General features: G+C 40.9%; 1 protein-coding gene across 22 annotated transcripts in view; it reads left to right on the forward strand.

Moving 5' to 3' along the window:
* Positions 1–26,988, forward strand: part of LOC101165348 (adhesion G protein-coupled receptor L3) — a 315,230-nt gene that overhangs the window by 174,350 nt on the left and 113,892 nt on the right. For 8 of the 22 annotated variants that reach the window (XM_023948942.2, XM_078936168.1, XM_023948948.2 and 5 more), the window contains 2 exons: positions 15,184–15,198; positions 18,633–19,433. In XM_023948942.2, the coding sequence (XP_023804710.1) occupies positions 15,184–15,198; positions 18,633–19,433 (816 nt within the window). Of the gene's footprint in view, positions 1–15,183; positions 15,199–18,622; positions 19,434–26,988 lie in introns of all 22 variants that reach the window. The other 14 variants (XM_078936171.1, XM_078936158.1, XM_078936161.1 and 11 more) reach the window with 2 other exon arrangements.

A 26,988-nucleotide genomic window follows, 5' to 3' on the forward strand; every position in this document is an offset into this window, starting at 1 on the left:
GTCAAGCTTTGATCAATCAGAGACTTGGATTTATTAGGGACGTATGGAAGATGTTCCTATGAATTCATGGAATTGCCACCTTTGAAAATTGATCACGGTGGACAAATTAATAATTGCAACCGGAATTCTATTCATATATTGAATATAGTTGTGAAAAAAAAAGTCTGGAGCAGGGTTTGCGAGATTTGCCCAGGTACATGCACTTGTACTGGGTAGCAAGAGTCTAGCGTGAAGACCGTGTGCAAAAAAAGCATGTTCAAGAACCCGCGTTCAGCACGTTCACATGCCTGGTGTGGCATAAGGGTAGTTGTTACTAAGGTCTACGATGTACTGAAAGATGGAACGTTTAATAAAAGGGGCCGATCCCAGCAGACTCCAGCCGTCGCTCAGTGTTGGTGTTTGGACTCTGTATTCCATCCAAGTGCTTATACTCCTTTTATTTCTACCCGATCCCCCTCACTTTCTCTCACATCTTGTCCTTTAAGTGCTCTCGCCACCCCTCCCCTCTTACTTCACTTCCACTAGATCCCTTTATTTGCTGCTCCTCTGTTCCCTTTCCACCCCCCACCCCCCACTATTTCTTTGACTTCCCACGCCGACAGCTTTTATCTGTATTCCGCTGGTAGGAGACCCCCCCCCCCCCCGGATAGATTACCCCTACCCACCACCTCTCCATATCTTAATAAGCCGCCGCGTGATCATACAATCAGATACGCCGTTATTAATGGCAATAGGAGTGTGGTAAATCAATGGACACATACCGCAAGATACAATATTGATTTCATTAATTTGCGATTTGATCTGCTTCATCAGTTGTAATGGAAAAAAAACACCCCACCCCCCACCCAAAAAAAATATTAAAGGGTTTCAACAATTACCTCTAAGAGAGCCTGTGTTTTTGCCTGCGCTGTGTCACAGCAAAAAGGCAATCCATCATGCATCCATTCGAGCTGCTGTCGGAATAATTACACGATATGAGCTCTGGGGTTTCTAGTGGGAAATGGTGTCTTGTTGAACAATGAGGAAGGTGAAAGACTTGTGATATGAGGTGAAAACAATAAGAAAGTAATTGATGTATATTGCATTTAGAAAAAAAATCTGCATAATACAAGAAATGTAATATGGTGTGCTAGTATTTATCCCTTTGAAGCGTATTGGAACTCTTTCACACTGGAGAAGATTCTACTTTAGCATATTTTTTGCATCCCTTTCAATCCATTTAATACAAATGGGTACAGCTGTCTACAGGCAGAAACAAACCCCCTTTAGAGGATTTTGCTCCAATCGTGGATTTACACTGGTGCGTCTCACGACCAGCAGTTAGTAAACATTGTCTCCGGTCTGTCCCCCCTCCCCTCTGGCTTCCAGAAGAATAGCTTGTCCTGGCACACCTATGTGAATAAGTTCGTCCAAAACTTTGGCAGGTGGGCTCCACACCCCATCGACTGTATATAAGGCCTGGACTGAGTGAGCGAGGCAGCACCCTTACAAGATGGCTTACTTACGGTTTCAACGAAATGTTAATTATGTCCCCTTTCTTTTCTTCTTTTTTTTTTGTCAATACGACCGTCGCCATGTTGGAGCCAGAAGTTGTCTGTGAGCTGTGATTGACCCAAGTCGGTCAGAGTTGACATTTCTATGAAAACTGCCCTCTCCAATCAGGATGGAGCTTGTTAGAAGGCCACACCCCTTCCACTGAAAGTCAGCTTGGTAGATTCTGTCAATCAAATGCTTTGAATGTTCGACACAAGACCACATACTTGTTAAGCTTATGACTTGAAAAGTTTGCTTTACGGAACAAAATATCACAAAAAGAGTTTGGATTAGGAAGAAGATGTTAAAAAAATCAAAGCAAGAAAAGTCATCATAGTGAGTAATAGCGGTTTATTTCTCTATAGAAGTCTATGGGATTTTGGCCTTTTTGCGTGTACTTCCTGCTTGAACTGCCGGGGGGATGGGTCTCTTAGTCTAGTTTTTGTACAATCAATGCTGTTCCCCTTTCCTTCCTCACTAAGTCCTTGTAAAATGCATAATTTGTGTTATAAATGATGTTATGTTTTTGTACATCCACAATGAAACTTTCAACATCCATGGCGAAAAAGGAAGATGGCATTATTCACAGCATTAACGTGTGTTAATGCATGGGCATGTTACCTTTAATATAAAATAAAATTTAAAAAAAGGTTTTTCTTTGAAAGTACAACAAAACTTTTTGCTTTGAAACCTGAATCTTCTTTTTTTTGGCTTTTTGCAGCAACACTGAAGCGTTAACGGACTGGAAATAGAACTCCTGTGTAAAGCTAGCATGGCGGAGAGATGGATGTCGGACACAGACATTAAAGAGACAATGTAAACATTCCAATTGAATAGAAAAACGTTCTATTTTTTTGTCTCAACGCAGACAGACCAATCTAAATGAGGCTTAACACATGACCCTGCTCTCCACTCTCACCTTGACCTCCCAAAGCCCCTAGCTGAATGATGCACCTCTATTCTCTCAGTGGTTCATTAAAGCTGCTTTCCTCTGCTTGTTCGAGTTTTTTGCTTCAACAGTTCCTCCCAAAGGCCAGCTGATAAGAGGACAACACAACAGTCTTCTCCCCTTTTCTACAAAGCCAGTGTTCTTCAGCATTAATGAAGCACTTGGACACCCCCTCCCCCGAAACTCTCCAGCCTGTCACACACAGAGAGCGCTCTCTGAGAGCTTTTACACTTGTCCTTCTCCCCCAGCAGAAAAAGTCGTTTTTCATCTGGTAATGAGATGTAGCTGGCTGTGTCGTTTCCATGGCAAATTAACTTATTCGGTCCAGGCAAGTGGTTAAAAACACAAAACAAAAAAAAACAACATAAATTACAGTCTAATTGCTTTCCTTTTAAGGAAACTGCTTTTGTTCTGACTGCTTTCCGAAATTGAGGCGTGAGTCTGAGTGACGTGGATGGAAAGGGAGAAGCAAAAATGAAAAGAAAAAAACGCCAACACTGCTGGTAGCCTATAGCTGTGCATAAGCCACTCATTCCCCCCACTGTTTGTCCCTAATAAGGACAATGTAAAACCATCGTCTTACACAGTGGGATCCAGAAACCTTGTCAGAAACGGCTTATGCTTCAAAAACCTGGATTTGTACTCCCCCAAATTAGATTTGTTCAGCGTTATCCAGAGCTAAAGTCGCAAATTCACAATTTTTCTTGTTTTTTTTTTTTACAGGTCCATCTCTATCTATTGGTTTTTAGAATAATTTCATTAAAAAGAAAGAGACCAAACATGCTCATGAAGGCCTTTTTTTCCTCGTCCTTTTTGAATAGTGGGATGTTTGTTTTTTTGGCAGTTTCTACCTAACACCTGCTACCTGTCTCTTTCCTTCTGTGCTGGCAGGTAAAACTCTAAAATTGACGCGCAACACATGGCCATCACTTCCAATCCAGCTTTGGGGCATAATGTGGTGTGGTGATTACAGGGTCTGTTCTGGAGAGGTCACGCCTTTACTAAGCAGCACCTGTGTGACCAGGATGGGACTGCATGGCTGTTAAGCGAGCTCCATGCGTCTCTGCGGGGTAGCTCTGAGTCGGAACGTTTTTGCACACATCCAAAGAGCAATGTTTTCTCTGACGGCCAAGTGTCTCTGCCTGCAATCACTAGCCTATGATGCCCTACACTTCTTCTTCTTGTAGATGCGAAGTCCCACTCCGATCCTCTTTTGATCAGTTTTTAAAGCGTTCCCAGCGGTCTTTTAAATATGATAATGCCGTCTTTAGCCAAAATCAAAAAAACCTGTGTCGTTTTACTTGAGTTTGTGTAGTAACCCCTTTAACACTGTAGGCATCAACGGCGATGCTTGAATAACACACACTCTTTGACGCATGATAAGTCTATGACCATTTACACAATACCATTATATATACCAGGCGACTCTGACGTGGAGGAGAGCGGTTGCATATCGTCCCAACAGCGGAAAAATCGCTTTTTTCTGTTGATTTATGTTAATTGTATCAACTGCTATAAAGTGTTTCATATCAGCCTAAAGTTGCTTTTCTTCTGCATGAGAATCCACTGGAATTATGATAATTGAGTAAATGGTTGAAGAGTTAAAGTTGCACAAAACATGTCAACACTGGAAGGTAAAGCTCCGGTGTTTAAAGGGTGAAACTGGATGAACGCGGTGTAAAGACTTCACATTTGCCGGTCATTGATGCTTGTTGATAAACATTTTCGTATTTACTTACGGACTCATTTATCTAGTTCAAGAGAAATGGTGTCATAAAACCACAGGGTAAATGTTTTAGTCTTATTGTTGGCTGGATTTAAAGAGAAAACATCTTAGTGAATTTTACCCAAAATCCTCTTATTTAGGATTTGTCTACATGAAATGTGAGGAAAAGTCAAATATTTTCTCTGGAGCTAGCTTAAGTTCTTGTATGATTTCCATTTTGTGGAGAAAAAAAGAAAAAAGAAATGTACCACCACCCTATTTACTTACCTCAACACAAGCGTTTGACTCCCTTTACTTAATTTCCCTCTGGCAGGAATGACATGCTTTAAATATGGCTGCATGACGACTGATTGGACAATCAATTTCATCAGCTAAACGGGACGTGTCAATGGATATGTGGGGCCCCTGCATTTCGCTTTGGAGCAACACTGATTGGCTTGACGGAATCTAACCACAGTGCTGTAACCACAGTCAGCCTGTCTGATTGTGCTGGGATAAAAATTCCATTACTGTATGGATAATCACCACACCAACAGGACCAGGGGTAGCTAGAGCTGCTTAAACTGAGGCTATGTCCGAATTCCAGCCCTACTCCCAACAACAGTGCAGGACTGTCTAGTGCCCTGGATTGTAAAAGCAATACGGACACCAAGCTCACTATTTTTTTCTTCTTTTATTATTGGCAAATATGATGTCACCAATTTCAGAAAGTAAAATCCTCAAACATGAGCATTTTATGAGGACCATTTATGAATACGCGGCACTGATGATGAAAATGTGGATAGTTTATTTAAAAAAAAAACATTTAAATGTTTTTAGGTTTTTTTGCAAAAATTGTTCAAATGCAATGCATTGTGATCTATATTCCCCAATCTAGTGATTGGGGAATATATGCACACTGGATATTTGCAGAGAATTCTGGGAAATGACTAGGGCACTCGATTTTGGAAATGTGGAATCGAGTAGAAATGGGGAACGCACTATAAAGTGCATTAAGTAGTGAGTAGTGAAGGAATTCGGACACAACCTGACATAGAAGGGTTGCTAACTTTGTTAGCATAGCCTACACGCACATTGCTACCTAAATGTTTTGCAAATGAACAACTAAGGTTGTGTGTGAATTCCTTCGCCATTTTGTAGTGCTGTCCCCATCTACAATTCCAAAATCGAGTGCCCTAGAAATTTCCCAGAAGTCTCTGAGAAAAACCAGTGTGCATCGATGCTCAATAGATTGTCGAATATACAATGCATTGTGTTTGAACAATTTTTGCAAAGAAAATGTATTAAAATGTATTTTTTAAATACACCATCAAGGTGTTTTTTTCAGAAGACAGTGGATTCATAAATGAAATGGTCATATCAATGAGATTTTAACTTAGTGAAATTGATGACGTCATATCCACCATTAAAAAATGAAAAAAAGAAATAGTGAGCATGGTGTCCAAATTGCTTTTAAAATCTAGGGCACTAGATAGTCCCACACTATGTAGTTTTTTAGTAGTTAAGAGTTAGGGTGGGAATTCGCACATTTTCAAAATCTTTGTTTATGCTAGCTCTAACTAAAAAAAATAAAACATTCCCCTAATTTACTGTATCCATAAAACCAACTTCCTTGTAGAGCACAGGGTTTTGGATTTGTAGATTCAAGCAGCACTACAAAATGGCAAACGCACTTTGTAGCGCACCAAGTAGTGGAGGAATTTGGATACAATCTAACAGAAAAGGCTAGCTAACTTCGCTAGCATAGCCTAGACCCGCACTGCTACCTAAATGTAGCGCTAATAAACAACTAAATCTTTGTTTATGCGAGCTCTAGCTATAAAAAATAAAACATTTTCCTAATTTGAACTTTGCTATATTCATAAAACCAACTTCCTTCGTCGTTTTTTTCATTGTGTTTTTTCAGCAACGCTAAATTATGGCTAATTTCATTATTTAAAACACAGTGTTGGCACTTTAGGTGTTCATATCATGTGAAAAAATGGAAAAAAAGAAGAATGATTTGGTAGACAAGTGTCATCACATTGCTAACACTCACAGAGCTCTGTCAGTCTTGGCTAATCATGTAGCAAACCTTAAGCTTCTCGCAGACTAGATCACCACACTTGATGCTATCAGTAAATCTACTGAGTAGATTTAAAGTTCAGTCTGTTTTTTTCTTCTCTTCCTTTCTATTTAAAAGGGAGTGAGGCGACTGTTAGCATTTCACAGAACCACACCCTGTTCAGCTACCACTGACTGAGCCTTACTCTGCTTGTTCAGGCACTTTTCTATCCTCCTCTTCGTCTTCTTCCCACCTGAACGATCTCTTCTTCCTCATGTGTGAAGGGGGCCTCTAATGCCCGCTCATCACTCAGTGACGGGCGGCCACCACCCGGCCCACACACCACGCTTTGATGACTGGGACTTTTCTGTCACACATCTCACACCGATGATCTTTCACTTTCTTTTTCCGGCTGTTTTTGTGCTGGTGCTCACCCACAGTTTAAGCCATTTCTTGAAATATATCAACTATGCGATTATTTCACAATTATTTGTGTCTTCTTCTAAAATTTACCAAGTAGAAAAAAAAAAGTTATGAGTTGGCATTTGAGAAAAATGTTGCAATAAGGCAATATCAGGCTAATAATAGCAGGTTATTACCCGCTGTGTTTGCCAGTGTGGATGAATGTCTGTGATAAAGGGTCAAAGTGGGACACAGGAAAATTGTTTCCCCTTCCTAATAGCAAAATAAACTGCTCTAATCTATCAGGTCCCCGTTTTCGTAGCTGCTCGGTGTTGTTTGCTAATGGGCATTCAGGATCTATCCCTAATTTGTCAAAATTATGGTCAAATCACCCGGAAGCCCATGAAGTATCAGTCCATGTTGGGAATAAAGTCAAGGCTCTTGTACCTGACACACATACCCTGGCGCTCATGTCTGAAAGATTTGTTTGGGTGCCAAGTGTCGAGGACAGAGCACTAATTAGAGATCTCTCTCCACGGGGGTTTGCTCTTTTAAGTGATCGCCTACTCTATTTAGAACGCCGCTTTTTTTTACATTTTCTCTTTTTTTTTTCTACCGTTGGCTTTTGGAGTTCTCCACACACAATAAGATTCAGTCATTGTTCACCACTTGTCTCTTTCTGTCAATTATTTCGTTGGCTTTAAGGGAAAAAAAACTTTGTATATGGAGAGATTTGAATCCTGTAAGAATGTAGCTTTAGCCCTAGTGTTGACGTGCTTTGAGCTACCGTTAGACTTGAACCATGTATGCCATTAACATAAATCCTGATTCTTACAGTGAAAAAAGTGGCTTCGTGTCGTTACTCTTCACAGGTGAATTACGTTAATGATTAATGCTTAAATTACTGGAACTCCTCAACCGTTGACATAGTTCGAGCTGAGTCCGATGCCGAGAAAAGCGGCTTTGCACCGAAATGCAACACTATGCTAACGTTAAGCTTTGCTCTGCATCGATCGTTTATTCAATATTCCTAATTTCAGCAGATTCTGAGCCATTACAATAACCCTAGCATAGAGTGCATAACTATATATATAAATAAATATTTATGCTATTACCACAAATCGTGCTTCTAACACTGACAAAAATTGGTTTTGCGCCATTATGCGACACTTTACCATCGCAGGGCTTTCTCTGCGTGGGAATCTGTTGGAAATACACTAATGAATAAGGGTTAAGTCTAATAGCTGACTCTTCAACTGTTGACGTATTTCAAGCTGAGTCCAACACAGAGAAAAAAAACTTTGTGTCGATATGCAATATTAAACTGATGTCAATTGTTTACGCTATTGACATCAATCCAACATTCTGAGACGTGGAAAAGTGGCGCTGCGCCATAACAAAAATCTTAGTACACAGGGATGCATAACGTAACATTTTTCTCAGCTTCAGAACTTTTTTGGAATTCTGTTAATTGCGTAATCAATTCTCTGTACCTCTTCAACTATTTACCCACTTCACGTAATTCATGTTGATTCTGATGCAAAGAAAAGCAGCATTGTGCTGTTGCGTTACACTTTACGCTGCATATGCATTTACCAATGAAACGCTTTTTCTCTTGGCTTCAGAATCCATATGAATGTTGCCAATTGCGGAAACGGTTAAAGAGTTATTTTTCGTTACTTTTCTTTTCTGGCATGGAGACAAAACGACTTGCACTTTTACGCAACACTTTACGTTACCGGAGAATTTGTTGGAATTATGTTAATCGTGTAAACGGTTGAAGAGTGTGAATGCAATTAAGGTCCAACTGGTTCTGACGCAGAGGAAAACGGCTCTAACACCATTACGCAACACCTAAACAGCAAGATTTTTCTGTGTCACAATCAGTTGGAATTATATATTCTATTTTATATATATGGAATTATATTATTTTTTCATTTATATCATATATATGGAATTATATTATTTTCCTCACAGCATTACCAAGCCAGACCTGTTCTTTATGCTGCAGTTCTTCGTTTTTGCTCAGGGTTCTACTGGGGGAACTGGGTGGGTGGAGGGAGGAATCTGGTGAGGGAGGGGTCCCATCTGAGTGTGATTGCCCTGTGTTTTCCATTCTAAATCATTTTCATATTTTATGACTACTTTATCTGCTTTTACGTTAAGCGCTTTCTGTTTTTAACCAAAATTAAGGGCGCTATACAAATCAATAAAGTTTGGAATATTTGCGTACACGGTTGAAGAATAGCCCTCCGTCCCTCCTCGGCCATTTTTGCAGTTAATGTATTTCTAGCTAAAACAAATGTGGCTTCACACCATTGCGCAACACTTTGTTAGTAAACATTAGTATTGTATACGCAACACTTTACTAAAGTATTTTTTATTTCTCCACAGTAGAATTCGTTAGAATTATGTAAATTGCATAAACAGCTCCCCTCTGCCGCAGAGGAAAATGTCTTAACTCCATTATGCACCACTTCAACGACAGAGTTTGTCTCTGCGTCAGAATCCGTCGGAATTAAATTAATTGCGTAAGCGGTTTAAACGTAATTTCGGGACTTTGGTGACGCAGGCGACAGCTGCGTTGTTTAAGGGTTTACGACTGTAAACTCTGTGGTGCGTCGAATTAAAATTTGTTTTATCCTGCACTCCACTGCTTTTGTCGTTTAGCTCCGCTTGATCAACACGAAGGACAAATCCACACGGGTTGCCCCTTGCATTGTCAAGGTGTGCGATAGCAGCCTGGACGCTGCTTTCCCTCCAGGAGCATGCAAAGGAACAGAGAGACAGAGAGAGAGAGATCCTGCAGGAGGGGAGATTGAATAAGTAGCAGAAAAGAGCACAAAGAGAGCAGTCAAGTGGTTGAAAGAGAAAGAGGTGCTGTTGAGAAATGGAACCTGTAATGATGGGATGGGAGACGCGAGTGCCGGTCGAGGAAAACGGCAGGAAAAAGGGGGGGGGGGGGGGAGGGGATAAGGGAAAGAATTCAGAGGAGAGGAATGGTGTCTTCCTCCATCCTTAGACACATGCTATTCAAAGCCCTGTAATCTGTGTCATTAATTAAAAAGCTGAAAGGATGGAGTGAACTGCTGCCTTGCACTCGGAAACTCCTTCAGTTGTGACAGAGGGGAACAGAAAAAGGGGGGGGGGGGTATGGTGTGGGGGGGGGGGGGGGGCGTCTGCCCTATTTTGCCATGAATCTCTATTAGTGGCTAATGATACCATTCTGATACCTCTCAACCATTAGTGTGAAATTGGGAAGCATTAATTATTCAAATGATAATCCACACAGCCCGCCTCATACATGACGAGGTCGGAGCCGTCCGCTTCCCAAACAGTCAGGAGCTTAAAGGGCCGACATGTTTTTCTGAGTAAACCGTATCCATACATATTATCCTTTGGCACACTAAAAAATGATTTTTTTTTTGTGGTTTGAAAAATTACTTATTTTTGCAACATTTTTTCCTAGCTGGATGTGAGATGACTCCATCCCTGAGGCCCCGCCTTTCGGCCCATGTGGGTGCCGCCCTTTTCATGACATCGACCTAGAGCGGGCCTCTGCGGCAGCGTGTCTGCGTTTCGAGAACAAACAACATCTGAACTTTTGTAAAAAATGGATGTGCAGATTGTGGAGCCTTACAAAAGTGTTTTGCAGATCACCGCTAGCTCCACGGAGAAAGTGGGTGGTGCTCAGAGCGCCATTTTTTTAGGGGAATACTGGATCAAAATACCACTTTGGGGTTGTTTGTAGCAGCGGTCCCCCAACCCCCGGGCCGCGGACCGGTTTGTCGGCCATTTGGTACTGGGCCGCACAGAAAGAATAAATAACTGACTTCCGTTTCATTTATTTCGGAATCTGAAAAATGTTTTATTTTGAAAAATTGCCTGATTCTCTGTTCCATCCGTCTATGTCACTCTTGACGCAGGCCAAGGCGCTCTTCTTGGTCACGTGATAGGTTACCACTAAAATAAAACACAGGAGCTAGCAAAGTGAGTAAAAACAAACGTCTTTGGAAAGTTTCTTTGCCAAGGGGAAAAGGCCCAGCCAGGAGACAGAAGAGGAGCCTTCGACTTTCAAAAAACAGAAAGCTACGTTTAATAAACAGAACTTCTTTTTTGCACCATAAGTGTGGGAAGGGGAAAGGATGATGACACCTGTGCGTTGTACAATGTCATGTGTGTCAAAATAAAAGCGGAGAGTTCGAGTTGTCATGTCCCTGCTCCTCCTTAATCGTGGCATTGCTACAATCATCGTCCGCCTCATCTAAAAGACCGGTCCGTGAAAACTTTTTATGATGTCATACCTGTCCGTGGCAGTAAAAAGGTTGGGCACCACTGGTTTATAGTGAAGAATTAACACTATGATACATTTAAAAGCTCAAAAAGTTGATTTTGGCATGATTTCATTAAAACAGCAATAAATTGCTGAGGTGCAAAATATTTCCGAAAATCTGAACATGATGCTATCAGCGCAGAAAAAAATAGCAGACGGCAGAGTTGGCTGCTTATATTTGAGCAAGTTTACACTTCAAATGCTAGAAGGACTAAGAATTGTTAATGATTTATCTTGAAAATCATAATGCAGACGAACATTTGAGTTTTAGTGGGAAGCAGTGGAATGTTGGTAAAATAAATAATCATGTTTTTTTTTTTATAAATGCCACACAGACTTTAGTCAGATGGTCGTCTGTTTGCCTGGAAGGAGGATTAGCAAGGCGTCTGTTGACTCACAGAAAGTGAACAGGCCTTTGAAGTCCTGCTGCTGATCAATTTTAGGATTTTGCACGATTTCCCAAACATAAGGACTTTCCTCATCACCTCTTCACGCGAGTATCTGAAAGTTTCGCATGGCGTTAAAGCCGACTAGGTGTCGGGGAGTGACCATCGTACCTTCATGATGCCGTCGTTTTTAATGTTTTTTGTAATTAGCCGAAGCCATAAAGCAGAAAAGACCGTTTTTGTGTTGCCGCTTGTGGGAGTAGCACAGCCCCTGTGCAGTAGCAGGTCTACATTTGTGTGGCTGTTTTTTAATGCTTTCTTAGCCACCTGAGAGTGCAAGAAGAAAAAAAAGAAAGGAATGGAAAAGGAAGACATGAAAGAGCTAAGTGCTCTTTAGTGACTCAGTGACAGCCATGACCAGAATCGTATTAAGGTCACAATAGAGGTGGTGGAAAGGAGGAGAGACGCCTTTCAAACAGATCAATTCAGCTTCTAAACTTTTTCCCCCACCCCCGTCTCAACGGGGTAAAGGTGGACTCTCGCATCGTCCGGTGGATCCCGGCGCTGGACTGCAGCCCCCGGGGAGTTGTGCATTTCCTTGTCAGGGATTTCATCCGCATCCTTTTTACTCCCTTCTCACCCCATCTCCCCCGGTGATTGCGTCGCTCTTCTCTCGTCCCCCTCTCCCCGCCACTAATGCCTTTTTTATAGATCATTACCCTGCTTTCCCCTCGCCACTGTTAGCGACCGCTCAATCAGAAACGCCGGCCTCCCCGCGGTCCCCCTGCATGTGTGGCCGACTGCCCACGGGAGGTGAGGAGACTTCAATCAGGCGCGTCAGACTGTTTGCTTTGATTGGACGCATTGGGGTCTGCCCGTCGGCGGGCGGCTGGGAATCGCCGGGTTTCCATGTCGACGTCTCGGGCGACAATTTGAGCGGTCGTCTTTAATGAACCAGGAAGAAGTTTATGATCTAAACTTGTTGAGAGCCCCCTCCGATCACCGGTTCACTGCCCCGCGATAACATTTTTCTACTCTAATAACTTCCCCATCTTTTCAACTTTAGCTGGCCTCACCGCACTGACCCCACACCCCCCCCCCACACCCACCCAATACTTCATTCTCTTGCGCCCTCCATTTTGGAGGGAAGGACTTGTAAGCCACAGTAAGAGAGGTTAATCCTCTCTTATTGGAAGGGGGGATTACTCTTGGGAAGGGAACTGGAGCAGGCACACTGGATGGACGCGAGCCCCAACTTCAGATGAGGATGGATGACAAAATGCCTCGACAGACCCTAAGAGGCTTGTCTAAAGAGGAAGTAATATAAGAGTCAAGGTGCAATAACCTCTGCAGGTTCTCCGTAATCCCCTTTTTTTTTGGTCTGCTGGTTGAGCAACCCAACGCCGCGTTGGGATGTTGTCTCCATCCGTGCTCTGTCACATACGAATAAGAGCAAATAAAAAAACATCCAACCCTGCAAACGGCTCCCAAAGTGCATTTGGAATGAAGTGTTCAACGTGAACTCCCCAGCGTTTCATGATCTTTTAGCCTTTAGTGCCTTCTACTTGCATTCGTGTGGTCTCAAAGGAAACAAAGGAAGTCAGAGGCGAGCTCTCTCAGAAAAGAGGAGCGTTTAGCAACTGAAAAGCCAGATACTTTTATGTTGAAAAGAAGTGAGAAAAGACAAAAGCTCTGTTTCTGACAGATGCATTTTTAGATAACCTTTGAATTTGTGTACAATATTGTTGCTTCAATTTTGTTTTAGTGACTTAATTGCCTTCAAAGGTGGGCTAGTAGGCTTCGTCAGCTACTTTTATAAAGAAAATGGTTACTGAAAACATGTCAGAAGATACAAAATACAGAAAAGGATCAGATCCAAAGAATACTTATCCACTGCTTGCAGATTATTAGAATGTATTTTTATCAAAAAGCTAACCCCCTTTTTTCATAAGGTGCTTTAATTTTGCCTGATGTGTCCTATTTCTGGTCAAAACAATGTTTTTCATGTCTAATCAATTTCTTAATTTAAGTATTTAAGGATCTGTTATTCCTCAAAACTGAAATAATTATAAACATTTTTAGTAAAGTTGACATGACTGCCTAATAAATGTTAAAGCATGGAGGAGGGACTATCATGGTACCATGGGAAGATTGATGACTTTTACTAAGTGTGAAATATCTTAAGACAAAACAGCTACTACATCACTGCTTTGGGTCCAGGTGGTCTAGATTTTGTCCTGCAGCAAGATTATAATCACAAACATAAGTATGGTCAAAGCAGGGAAGAGGTACCATCATGTTTCTGCCAGATTGAAGGTTGATGATTTTTACAAAGGTAGAGGCATTTTAAACCAAACCAACTACATTATTGATGTGGGTCCAGGTGGTCAAAAGTTTGGTCCTGCAGCAAGATTATGATCAGAAACACAGTTGTTGTTAAAGCACGGAAGAGGTTTCATCATGGTTCTGCCAGATCTTAAATCACCATGAGGATCCAAGATCAACCTGGTAAACTAAAAACAAGAAGTGGCAGGACAGTTTTCAAATCGACCCATAAGGGCAGTTTCATTCCCGTCACCTTGGTGACATTGTCACCTTATGGTCACATTGGCAGCTGTTGCACTACTTTGCTAGCATCATTAAAGGTTTATGTGACGGATGTGAAACACACTTTTAAATAAAAATAGCTAGTTTCTCGCACAGAAGCCTCTCCTACACAGTAGGACCCATCTTTAGTTCCCAATTATAAAGCCAAACTTAAAATATTATTCAGCAGTTCCTCAAATGACCACTAGAGCCTTGGTTTCATAAAACAAACAAACAAACAAACAAAACATTCTCTACTGATTCTCATGTGATAAAAGTTCAATTTAATACCAACAAAACAGCGGCAGGTAGATGGACTCAACAAAACTAAAAAGTTGACCTTGTCCTGCCCAAACGTCCATTTTCTGGACATTTGGCCAATGTGGTTTCATCTCAAAAAGTTTCATTTTTTGCTGTTGGTCATGTTAGAGAATATTTTCAGAGAAACATTATTTTCCTCACACCACACTGACACACACATGACAATAGCACAAATTAGGGGATTATACCTTGTGCCATTTTATGGGGTCCAGATGACCCCACCCTTACATTGACGTGTTCTCCCTATCATGACAAAGGTGGATAAAGGTGAAAAAGATTTCATGTAATCCATGGACACCAGTGAAGATCACAAATCATTGAAGAAAAAAGGTTCAGTGCACTGTCTAGTGGGTCTAGATGACCCCACTCCTAACGTTAACGTGCCTCCAAGGCACGTTAACATTAGGAGTGGGGTCATCTGGACCCCACAAGATAGCACAAAGATTATCAGCAACTTTTTGGGGTACTCTTTACCAAAGGTGGCCACTTCCAGAAGTTTAACATGCACTTGGGTATATAAAATTATTCCATATTCGTATCTGTCATTTAGTTGTAAACTTTGATTTTAAAAACGCAGGAAGACATTAGGGTGTGATATTTTAAAAAAGAAAAAAATCTGTACTGAAGCTTTACCTCAGATATTTTTGACTATATTGACAACTCCACCAAAAAAGTAAAGTTTAGAACAACCTGGGACATGAATAAATGGATTTCTTGCAGGCTCATTTATGATTCAGTGTGTTCTCCTGTATGAAAACTTTATGATTGAATCTTCAATGTATCTGTTTCTACTAACCTGGTTCTCTTCTTGCTCTTTTGTGCGACTGAAGTCAAGCCAGTTCTCCTTTTATTAATATTTTTTTCCCTTTTTGTTTTTTCTCTCCTCCTCACGCCTAAAAATAGAAGTGGAACAAAAAGGTAACTAAATACCAACAATTCTTCCTTTTTTCACCTCCATTTCCATCTGCATTCTTGCTTGCAATGTGTTTTTTTTTCTGGTGACGGGTGGCTGTAGCGGGTGGCTGCCGTGATTCCAAGGCCTTTGTCCACTGTGTGGGTTTTGTGTGTTTTTGTGTGTGGGCTTCAACATGCAATTCATGGGGAACATTTTCTTTTTTTTTTTGTAGAAACAGCACAAAAATACATTTTTAATTTCAAATTCCCATGAACACGCAGCACCATTTGAAACACTGAATAAATCATTAGGCTCCCTCAGGATCAGAGGCGAGGATTTGGACTTTTTTTTTTTTTTTTATACAAGCTGATGCTTTAAGTAAAGAAAGAATAAAAACACTAGGAACCTGTTTCCTACTGATATCCCATAAACCCTAGCACATTTTTTTTTCAGACCATGCAACAACTGAAAATTATTCCAGCATGATATTAAAGCAGAAAGCCATACAGGTTGATCAATAGCTTGTCCAATAACCTGTCAGCATTTTTCAAATCACTCCCAACATGATGATGGCTATAACCTTGAGGGGCGCGCTCGTCAATGGTGGAGGATAGATCATTGCAGTCGCTAGTCTTCCATTATCAGCATTGTGTGATGAGAGAAATGCATAGACATGCCAAAGACTCACCGAGAACCCAGGATCTTCCCATCTCTTTTGGCTGCATGCTGGATAGTTCGGTGATGGGGTGTAGAACACTATAGAAGGGTGGTAAAATGAGAACAGCAGGTTGGAAGACCAGTTTTATTTATTTAGACTGCAGTCACATGTACCAAAATGGCAGGGTACAGCAACCTAAATGCCAGGTTTTCAGCAAAATCGGCAGGCGTGTTGAAAAAAGTTCAAATTAGACGTCAGCCGGAGGGTTTATTTATTTGTTTAATTTTACATTTGGAGGTCATGCGGTAGAAATCCAGTGACAGGAAGGCGGCAGGTGATGGGAGGGTCTCCAAGGTCCCGAAAAATCTGATGATCGGCTGATTTCAGACTGCCATCCCCCACGTTGCCTTCCCACCGCCACCATCAGATGGTAGCAGTGCGTGGGCACTCAGCAGTGGCTGTTGACTCGGCAAAGACCAGACCTCAACCCCAGACACCTTGGGTCTATATGGGGAGACTACATAGATGTAGTCATAGCATCCCAGCAACTCCGAAGCCTTCATCTTGACGAAATGCGGTTGATGCTTAGAAGAATACGAAGGGAGACAGAACATTAGGGGTTTTCTTGGGAGGCATGTCGTCTAAAAATTGGTAAATTGACAAGAATTTGAAACCTGCTGAAAATCTGAGTTGAAAATAACCAGGGGTGCAGAATGGCCCGCTTTTTATATACCTCTGGCTACAGTTGGCACTTGACATGGACGCCCACCCACACATCGTCCCATCAGAGCTGCTCCCGCCTGGCAATCTGGCTGCCCAAATTCACTATGACCTCATCCCTGCCTGACTGATGGGCGCCATCTGCATTTATGACCATGCCATTGATGGTCTAAGAAATGAAATAATGCTGCGGGCAGCTAATGTTAAAGAATCTGCAGATGCCTCCTGATCGTGCATTGGCAATTGTATATGTGACCATTGCATTAATGCATCCTTGGGCTATTGAAACGTATAGATGATTTCTTAATTTTTGTCAATGGTGAAAGCAATATTGACTGCCCCCCTGTAGCTCCGCCCCTGTGATAGATAAAGTCCCATTAGCCGTCACACACCTGGGTGAGACATTTGCCACATTTCCTCTCCCCATTCAACCCCTTAATGCTGAAGCAGGGAGGCATTGGATCCCATTTTTAGCCTTTGGTAGGACTCTGCAGTGGATTTGAACCCATGACCGTCCAGTCTCAGGGTGGACACTTTACCCCAAGGCTACTGAGTTGGATAAAAAAAACAGCCGCTGCTAGTCATTACAGATGAAGCTGAAGATGAAAGTTGAGTTAGGAGCTATCGTAGCTGGTCCGATAGTCATTAATGCCAAATCGCTGGAATCTGTAGGGATATTGGGATTTCCGTGCTTTTGCTAGGAAGGTTCCCCGTTAAAGCCACGATTGTGAGACACAATCTTTGTGGAGCCAGGTGTGTTTGTCAGAACAAAGCTTACCTGCTCTGACCTTGTACCAAAGCACCTCCCCAAACAGAAAAACAGCTCTCTGAGCATTTAGCGGAGCAAATGCAGCGATGTGTGCTGAGGCTCCGTGTCACCAGGAGGCATCTCACCACATTTTCACCTGCCCATGGACAGCATGCTTAATCTTTAGAGACTACAAGAGGGGGGCGCTCCTGCTCTTTTCCCCCCCTTTTTTTCCGCTGTGTTCTTCTTTCGTTCCCTTCGGAGTGTGCAGCTTCTACCTTTCAGTGGATCTGTGGCTGGAAGCTGTCAGCGCTTTGTCAGGCTGCTGCCCCACATCGGTGGAAGAGAACCTTCCCACATACTCTGTTTTATTTCTGCTGCCGCCTGGGCCCCCAAAGCTGGGGAGATGGAATAAACCTGTCAAAAATCTACTTCCTCTGCTTACTTTTGCTGGGGAAGATTTTACTCTTGTAATGAACTATATTTCCTACACCCCCCTTTTTTATGGTTAGATCTCACATTACTTTGTAGTCGATATAATTGTGAATATAGATCCTATCTTTGTAGACAGAGAGAACCTTTTAATTGCCCTGTGTGCAATCATCAATATTTGTTTGAAATCCATTTTGTTAAATGGTCGTAGTGGTTGACCAGCTCCAACCGTTTCGCCAGCGATGTCCTGGCTTTATCAGATTGCGACTTAATGAGTTTATACATAATTAGTTTATCCCTTTGTGATGCTGTAAATCATGCTACAGATAAAAAAAAAAAGAATATGAAAGTCATAATGGAAAGGGGTTTTAATAGTGTTTTTATTAATTTTTCTTTCCCCCCTTTTGATTTGTTTTCTAAAGGAGGTGCTTTGGCCTGTAATCAAACCACAGCCATTTATCAAAATGCAGGTCTGTAAGTTTAATGCTATTTATTTAAGACTCCCGCTGGGATGTTCTTCAGGAACGGCGAGCTCTTTTCACGTCATTTTCCTTTGCTTATGTGGCCGTTGGAATAACAGTAAGAGTTTTAGAAATTGTTCTTGATTTTTCTTTGACTCATTTCAATAGAAAGTGTAAACTTTCCTCAGTATTAATTTAACATCCCTTTGATCAGTGAAAAGATAGGAAAATGACTGTAAGGGGTCAAAGATCGATTGACAGAGAAATAAAGGAATGGGAGATTGCTTTGGGGCACAAAAACCTTTGAATAACTTGGCATCTCCGTCTTTGATCTTGAGCTCTAGATGACTCTTTTTCCCTTTCTACTGTCTTAAACCACGATTTCAATACATGCCAATGTAACTCTGTCATTGTCTTTCCCCATTTTTGGCTCCTCAGTATTCCTGTGCCCAGGGCTTCTGCGTAGGGTGTACCAGAGCGAGCACCTCTTTGAGTCAGACCACCAGTCTGGAGCTTGGTGCAAAGACCCCCTGCAGGCTTCCGACAAGATCTACTACATGCCTTGGACTCCCTACCGCACCGATACTTTGACTGAATACTCTTCCAAGGAAGACTTTATCGCTGGAAGGCCGACAACAACCTACAAGCTACCGCACCGGGTTGACGGTACAGGTTTCGTGGTCTACGACGGCGCCCTGTTCTTCAACAAAGAGCGCACACGCAACATCGTGAAGTTTGACCTTCGGACTCGGATCAAGAGTGGCGAGGCCATCATAGCCAATGCCAACTATCATGACACCTCCCCATACCGCTGGGGAGGGAAGTCGGACATAGACTTGGCTGTAGATGAGAACGGGCTTTGGGTAATTTACGCCACCGAGCAAAACAACGGGCGGATCGTCATCAGCCAGCTCAATCCCTACACGCTGCGCGTTGAGGGCACTTGGGAAACAGATTATGACAAGCGCTCAGCTTCAAACGCCTTCATGATCTGCGGGATCCTCTACGTGGTCAAGACGGTTTATGAGGACGATGACAATGAAGCAACAGGGAACAAGATCGACTACATCTACAACACAGAACTGAGCAAAGATGGGTTCCTGGACATCCCTTTTCCCAACTCTTACCAGTACATTGCTGCTGTGGATTACAATCCCAGGGACAATCTACTGTATGTTTGGAACAATTACCACGTGGTCAAGTACTCTCTGGACTTTGGAGCATTGGACAACAGATTAGGTAAGACTGAGTTTCTTGTCTCGTTGGTCCAGCATTGGATAGAATGTGTTCAGGATGGTAACATTGCATGTTATGGTTGCAAAAACTCTAGGCAAAGAAAATCAGAAATCTGGTCATAATTTATGTGTAAAGACGATGGAAACAGGAGTTTAAGTTGAACAAAAAAAAAACAAGTATAACCATGTCTTCTGTGCTCAACATCATTTTGCAACACGTTTTTTAACCTATGGCTATGTCCGAAGTTCTTCTCTACTACCCGGTTAGTTCAGTATAAAGGGCGCTTGTCATTTTATTTCGTTGTCCAATTTTACAATTGAAAAATCTAGTGTCCTTGAAATTTCTCAAGTCTCTGCGAAAAACTAGTGTGCATCGATGTCTAGTTGATTGGTGAATCTAGCCCATAATGCATTGGATTTGAACGATTTATCATTTTAAAAATGCATGTAATTTTTTTATGAATCATTTAAGTTCTCATCATCAGAACACAGTAGATTCATAAATAGTCTTCGTAAAATGTTCATATGTACGTGTATTAAGTTTTTGCGTTGGGAAACGGATGACATCCTATTTGCCATCAAAAAAATGAAGTAGCAGTGGCTTTAAAATCCAGGGCACTGGATAATCCTGGGTTATGGAGTGGTGAGAGAAATTGGACAGTCTATGTTTATTACAATATTAAGAAGTTGTTTTGACTTCAGACATCCTTGTAACATTTTGCAGGTAAAGAGATTTTCCATCAACATCTTTTGGTTTTATATATTTTTTGCTTTAAATACAAACTAGGGTTTTTTGTCGTGCCATATTCCAGCTAAACCTTTATACTATCAAATGTTTCTGGTCAGCGCTGGTGGTGCTGATCTACAGTCAAAGATTTCTATTTCAGCCTATGCAGGAAGTTAAAAAAGGAGATCTCTGTGTATTGCAGGCCATGTTTGTTTATTTTGGTCAGATGCAATTAGGGGGAAAAGAACCACGTAGTACATGGGCTACTAACTTTTTCCTATGAAGGAGGTGAAGTGGTGACATTTGTACGTACCTCTCCACTGAATAGTTTCAATACAAGTGAAGCAAAGCTAACTATTGCAGGTTAGTCGACCTGGAATTTCTTGCACAGCATCGGAAAAGCCAGCCTTTTATTTTTTTCTTTGTGAGAGGACTGTTGTCGTCTATAAAAGCAGGGATCTGTATGATCGCTGTCAAAAGAGCATTGCATCTTTTTCTACTTTGTCAAAAACCCAGTGAGTCTGAAAGGCTCTGTGCCAAACTGATCTCTGATCTTTTTTTATTTTTATTCATCTATTCTCCAAGGTAGTTTTATTCTCTTTAAGGGGTACAAGGAGGCGATGCTGCCTTTAGTCCCTGGTATGTGGCAAGCTAACATGCAGTCATTCACCAATTAACTTGACCTATGTCCTGAGATCCCGCAGAGATCAAAGTACGCAAAGAAAACCCACACAGGTACAGACAGAGCATAGACGCTCACAACACATTAAAAATAAGACTCATGAAATTAAAGTCCAAACTGGATGCAAATTGAAAAGAAAAAAAACATATTGAAATGCATTTCTGCATAAATCTGTGACCATATTTAATCAAATGGCATTGGTTTGGCTTTTGTATAATCATTCCTGCAATAACGGAAGACAAAAGCAGTTTTAATTTGAAATAAAAGTTTGCGGCTGCTTCACGCCCCTCGCTCTCCCCTCCAACTAGCCACCACTGGACATTATAATTGCCTAAGAAAACCAAGGACCAAGGTTTTTGTGAGCCACTGCCACATTCTTATCATTTAAATTGTTATTTGGTTTGATGTCCATAGCAACCATTTTATGTGTTGGTTGCTTGGGGAAGGCGAACAGGTCTATGTAATTTTTAGAAGAATTGGCAAAAGTAGATTTTTGGGTTTCCTTAGCAACCAAGGTTTTCGTTAGCCACTGCCACATTCCTATCATTCATATTGTTAGTTGGTTTGATCTCCATAGCAACCATTTTATGTGTTGGTTGCCAGGGGGAAGCGAACAGGTCTATGTAATTTTGAGAAAAATTGGCTAAAGTAGATTTTTGGATTTCCTTGGCAACCAAGGTTTTTGTTAGCTACAGGCCACATTCCTATTTGTACATTATTTGTTGGTTTTATCTCCATAGCAACCATTTTATGTTTTATTTGCCTGGGTGAGGCAAACAGGTCTATGTACATTCTAGAAGAATTGGCAAAAGTAGATTTTTGGGTTTCCTTAGCAACCAAGGTTTTCGTTAGCCACTGCCACATTCCTATCATTCATATTGTTAGTTGGTTTGATCTCCATAGCAACCAATTTATGTGTTGGTTGCCAGGGGGAAGCGAACAGGTCTATGTAATTTTGAGAAAAATTGGCTAAAGTAGATTTTTGGATTTCCTTGGCAACCAAGGTTTTTGTTAGCTACAGGCCACATTCCTATTTGTACATTATTTGTTGGTTTTATCTCCATAGCAACCATTTTATGTTTTATTTGCCTGGGTGAGGCGAACAGGTCTATGTACATTCTAGAAGAATTGGCAAAAGTAGATTTTTAGGTTTCCTTAGCAAGATTTTTTGTTAGCCACTGCCAAATTCCTATCATTTATGTCATATTGTTGTGCTCAGCTTGAGCCAAAGATTAATGAATTAAATTTCTTGCAGCATTGCGATTAAAAAATATTTGAGCAACAGGGGAACACCACTTGGAAGCTTGCCACGATAACACTGTTCAAAATCTACAAACTTTAAACATGACCTTTTTTCTCTATCACGTTCTGATTGATGGGACGGAGGCAATAAATTGATACCCTAGTAGGAGTTGCTGTTATAAGAGGGGATTGCTTTGGAATTTTTTCTTTGGCAATCTCTTCCCGAGGTCAAAGGTCAGTGAAACTTCAGTAGAAGTTGTAGTATATGTACAATCACTTAGTATTGTGTGTGTAAATTTTCATTTGGATCGCTCGAACAAAATGTTTCCTTTCCCATATGTTGCAAAAGCGTAAAAAATTGCAAAATTTCACACTTTGCCACAAAATGGCTGCCAAACTTGTGCTCATCCCATTGTCAATTCAAAACTTCTTTTCGATATTGGTTATTCCCAACACTTGTGGTTTGTTTTCACTACCGGATTTTGAAAAACATTTTTGAACCTAAAGAGATTTTGGCCCCATTCTTTGTTTTTTGTTTTTTTGCTGTTTTTGCCAGCTGTGATGCCATCACTTTTAGGGGGGTCATTCACCGTGAAAAGTTCATTTTCACTGTGTACTAGAAGCATACAAATTTTGGATAGTTTTCCAGTGTGTGGCACGAGGGAATTTTTTACTGAGACACGTGTTTGAAAAAGATGGACTGCAAAAACAATACGGTCCTTCCGGTCCAGCACCACTGCGGGTCATAAGACACGGTTTTGTCTCCTTTAACGTCTTTTACTTTCCAAAACTTCCCAAAAATTCTTTACTACGGTTCATTTCTTCGCTCCATTGTTCTTTGTATAAATTGGCGCTTGTTGGAAAGCACAAGAAAAGAAAAAAAAACCTGTTTTGACACACCAAAGTAATTCTTTGCACTCCCTCATCAACAGCTCCAGTCAAAAGTGTCACAAGTTATTTCACTGTGAAATCCCTGCCTCTTAGTGCTGGTTGCTTGTCTCTCCTGTGTTTTCTCTCTTCATCTGCCACTTCCCTGTTGATTTTTGAGACCATTACTCCTCTCCAAATATGTTCCAAACATAATTTCTCTTTGTTTAAAGCCAGAAAACAGTAATCCATTAAAGAAAAATAGCAATGTTTGGGGGGTTTTTGCACATAACTACCCTCCTGGCATTTGGCATTTATAGACTATGGCAACACAAACAGGACATAGACACCAACTGCGCTAAACTTGCTTATTAACGAAGTGTTTGGCGGCTCTCCAAAGAGTTTGATGCATGAATACAGATGGTAAAAGGTTGCATTAAGTGGTTGGATGGAGTTGGGAAACAAATATAAGTGTCAGGAAGAAGCGGCGGGATTGACTCAAGGTCGAACAGTCCAGTTTGATCGACTTCCAATGTGTGGAAACTACATTTGGTAGAGGGATTAGCCTTTGTGGTTAGTGTGATGTGGCATTTTCTCGTCGCGCATATTTGATCAGAAACTGGATTTAAAGCCTTTTATAGTTGCTTTGATTGGCATTGAGCAATATTCCTAGATTAGGGTTATGCAGTCCTGCTGGGGATGGCCAACAAACACCAATGAGGCATGCTCTAAGGGGCATGATGGAGGCAGACAGTAGGCCAACCCCACAGCTGGGGCCAATGCTCAGCCACGAGGGCCAGAGCACAGCACATGCTCTAACAGGGCCTTCGGCAAGAGCACAGTCACCATACCAGTGACAGCCAAGAACATAATGGACGATTACCTAAAGCTTTTCTTTTTTTTTTTTCTTGGGGCTAATTTCAATGTGTCCTGGCTGACGCCGGGTGTACTCCTTATGTAAAAGCGGGAAATGTAAAAAAGTATTGCTGATAGAAAAGCTGTTTTCAAGGACGGACGAACACCTGGAAGTGCTGCCATGACAACTGCACAGATAAGATGACTGAATGTGCAATAAAATCAGCGCTCCCAGTAAGCAGTTCTAAAAGCTCTCCACCGCTTTTGCATTGTCACATTCGATTGGGAGAAAACACAAGGACAACAGGAATAAATTGGTACATCGTCTTTTAAGAGCACAAAAGAACACATTGCGACCGAACATATACACACACGTGGAAACGATTACAAAAAGGGGCTGCAGATCTCTTGCCGCGGTGTTTCACAATTCAGTGACAGCTGAGGAAATTCATCCTTATCTCAGCAGTCCATGACCCAGTTCCGCATATTCACTTTTAGAAACTGTTTTTTTTAAAAACCTCTCATCCCTGTGCAATTCTGTTACATCAGACCATCCATCAGGAACTAATTTAATTAAATCCCAGTGTTTTTGGTAAATTAAGAGTTCATCTGATCCAGTAAGCAAAGTTTAGCTAGTAAAACAAAAAAACGTTTGTTCTTAGTTCTTATTGGTAAGACTGGCAAACCTTAATGAATTGATTCCATTTTCAAAGTAGATTGCTTTAGGTTGATGAATTGTTGATTTTTACCTGGACTGAATCCTTGGACGCCTGAATTTATTTTTTAATTATGAAAAAATAGTTTTCATGTTTTGGTATTCAAGTAGATACTTAATTAAGATGAGACAGTCAATTTGACCATAGCACATCTTCATCTATTCATTCTCGGTCCTCGTGGTCCTGAAAGTTCAACCACTACAGACAGTCTTTTGGGTTTATGCAAAAACCCATCAGTTGGTGTCAAGGGGATAACTTCTTTCTTGAGACACCTGGCCCAAACAATTGTTTAACCCTTGTGCTATCCTAGGCACTTTAACATTGGGAGTTGGGTCATATAGACCCACAAGACAGTGCGCTGAACCTTTTTTCTTCAATGATTTGTGATCTTCACTGGTGTCCATGGATTACATGAAATCTTTCCACCTTTATCCACCTTTGTCATGGTAGGGAGAACACGTCAATGTCAGGGTGGGGTCATCTAAGATAGCACAAGGGATAATGGCGTATACCTATATAGTACTTTTCTGCCGTGCTTTTATGGACCAAGAGCGCTTTACAGTCATATACATTCACCCGCTCCCTGACATCAGCGCCAACCAGTCAAATGATTTCGAATAAAACAACCGTTTATACTTGAAATAGTCATTGTTCCGAAATGTATGTAGCAATTACTCAACAATAAATCCAGGTATGTAATTTTCATCTCAGCTTTTTTTAATTTTATATATTAAACTATTTATACTTTTTGCTATTAGACGTCAGTTTTGCCATTTGTTAACATCAAACATACAAAAACATCTTTTCAAAGCGTGTGTGGGCTGTGGAATATGGATTCAGCCTTTTCCCCCTCAGAGACTCTTACTTTTCTTCCTTAGACTCATATTTCCCTCTTTCGTTGGAATGAATGGAATTAGGTATTGTTTGAAGAGGCTCGTCGGGGATACAGATCCGGGAAATAACTCTAGATTGCACTTTCTCCATCTCTATTTTCACAAATCGATACACAAGTGCTATTTCACTGAATAGCCCCTTGGGGTTGGCCTTTGTGGATGCAGGCAAGTAGGCTGCACGAAAGTCTGGGTAGCAAAAAGCAAACAAACAAACACCATCTTGGTTGTTGATTTATTAAAGGAATACTTCATATTGGCACCTTGCTCAACAATAAAAAAAAAAAAAAAAGAACATCCTGCATTTGATTTTTCCCAATATGCAACATGTTTACTTTGTAAAATACTTTGTAGTACTAGAATTAAATATAATAATACTATGTACATCTGGCACATTTTCCACGTATGAAATGTTAGTATTCTGTGATACATGCGTAATATATATAAATAATTCATAAGAGTTTCTTGCGTTTGTCATTCTTCAACGTACTCAGATGTCTGTCGAGGGTTTTGACCGACAGGTCTTTATGTGAATCCGGTTTTGATGTGTTCCAAATTTTTGGTTGGATGGGAATTACGCAGATTACGGTTATTTTACGTAGTTAATACGCAATTATTACACAAATCTTTTTCAATTGTTTGTGATATTGTCGAAATGCATTTTGTGGCTTTCCACGACCATGCCGCGTGTGTCTAACGAACTTTTCGCCCATGTACCACCGATGTGTAACTTATATATTGTGTATAAGTCGCACATATGTTAAAATTGTTCACGCATAAATTTTGGGATATATTCGGTCTTTATATTGATTTGTGTTTTTTGCGTGGTGTACTCGTACTACCGTGGTTTTAACGTGGTTCGTTCCTGATACGTCTGTGAAAATTTCACGGAAAGACCACAAATTTTTTTTTACTTTTTTCACGACCAATTTTTATCCATGCTATATCCACAAAATGTATGTAGTGGCTGTTTGACACAGCCTTTAACTTTTGAGGGAAAAAAATGAATCTTTATCCTCTGTAAAGTAACAGTAGTGGATTCAAACTTTCTTTGTACACTAAATTTTTTACGCAAAATCTAGTGTACAAAGACAGTGTATGATTTTCCCCCTCAACTTTATCCTTAACTGTTGACCGGACGCCAACTTCATCCTCATTCGACTTTAAGATGTGGCAGATAAATAGAATATAGAATGCTAAAGCTGTTGCAAAAACTTTCTAAATATAATAAAAAACATATCTCAAAATGTATTGGCAACATCCTCGTAACATTAGAGTTGATCCCTGCATATTATACTGAACAGATTTGGTGCGTAGGAATTAATTTCAATTTGATTACATAGCCCAATATTACAACACAGTTGCCTCAAAGGGGTTCACAACTTCATCCGTCTTCTTAAACCACTGGATACCTTACGGGATAAAGGGGCAGTCAGCGCCTGTCCCGTCTATTTTCGGATGAAGTCTGTCGTAGGGCCGTAGGAAAAACTGTCGCCAAAAAAAAATCCATGTTTTGAATAAAGACTCCTGGTTTTGTCTTTCAAATGCAGATTTGCTTCAAAGACTAAAGTTTGTCTTTA

This window comes from Oryzias latipes, chromosome 18, assembly GCF_053564925.1.
Source record: "Oryzias latipes strain Hd-rR chromosome 18, Olatipes_Hd-rR_3.1".
NCBI classification, from domain to species: domain Eukaryota; kingdom Metazoa; phylum Chordata; class Actinopteri; order Beloniformes; family Adrianichthyidae; genus Oryzias; species Oryzias latipes.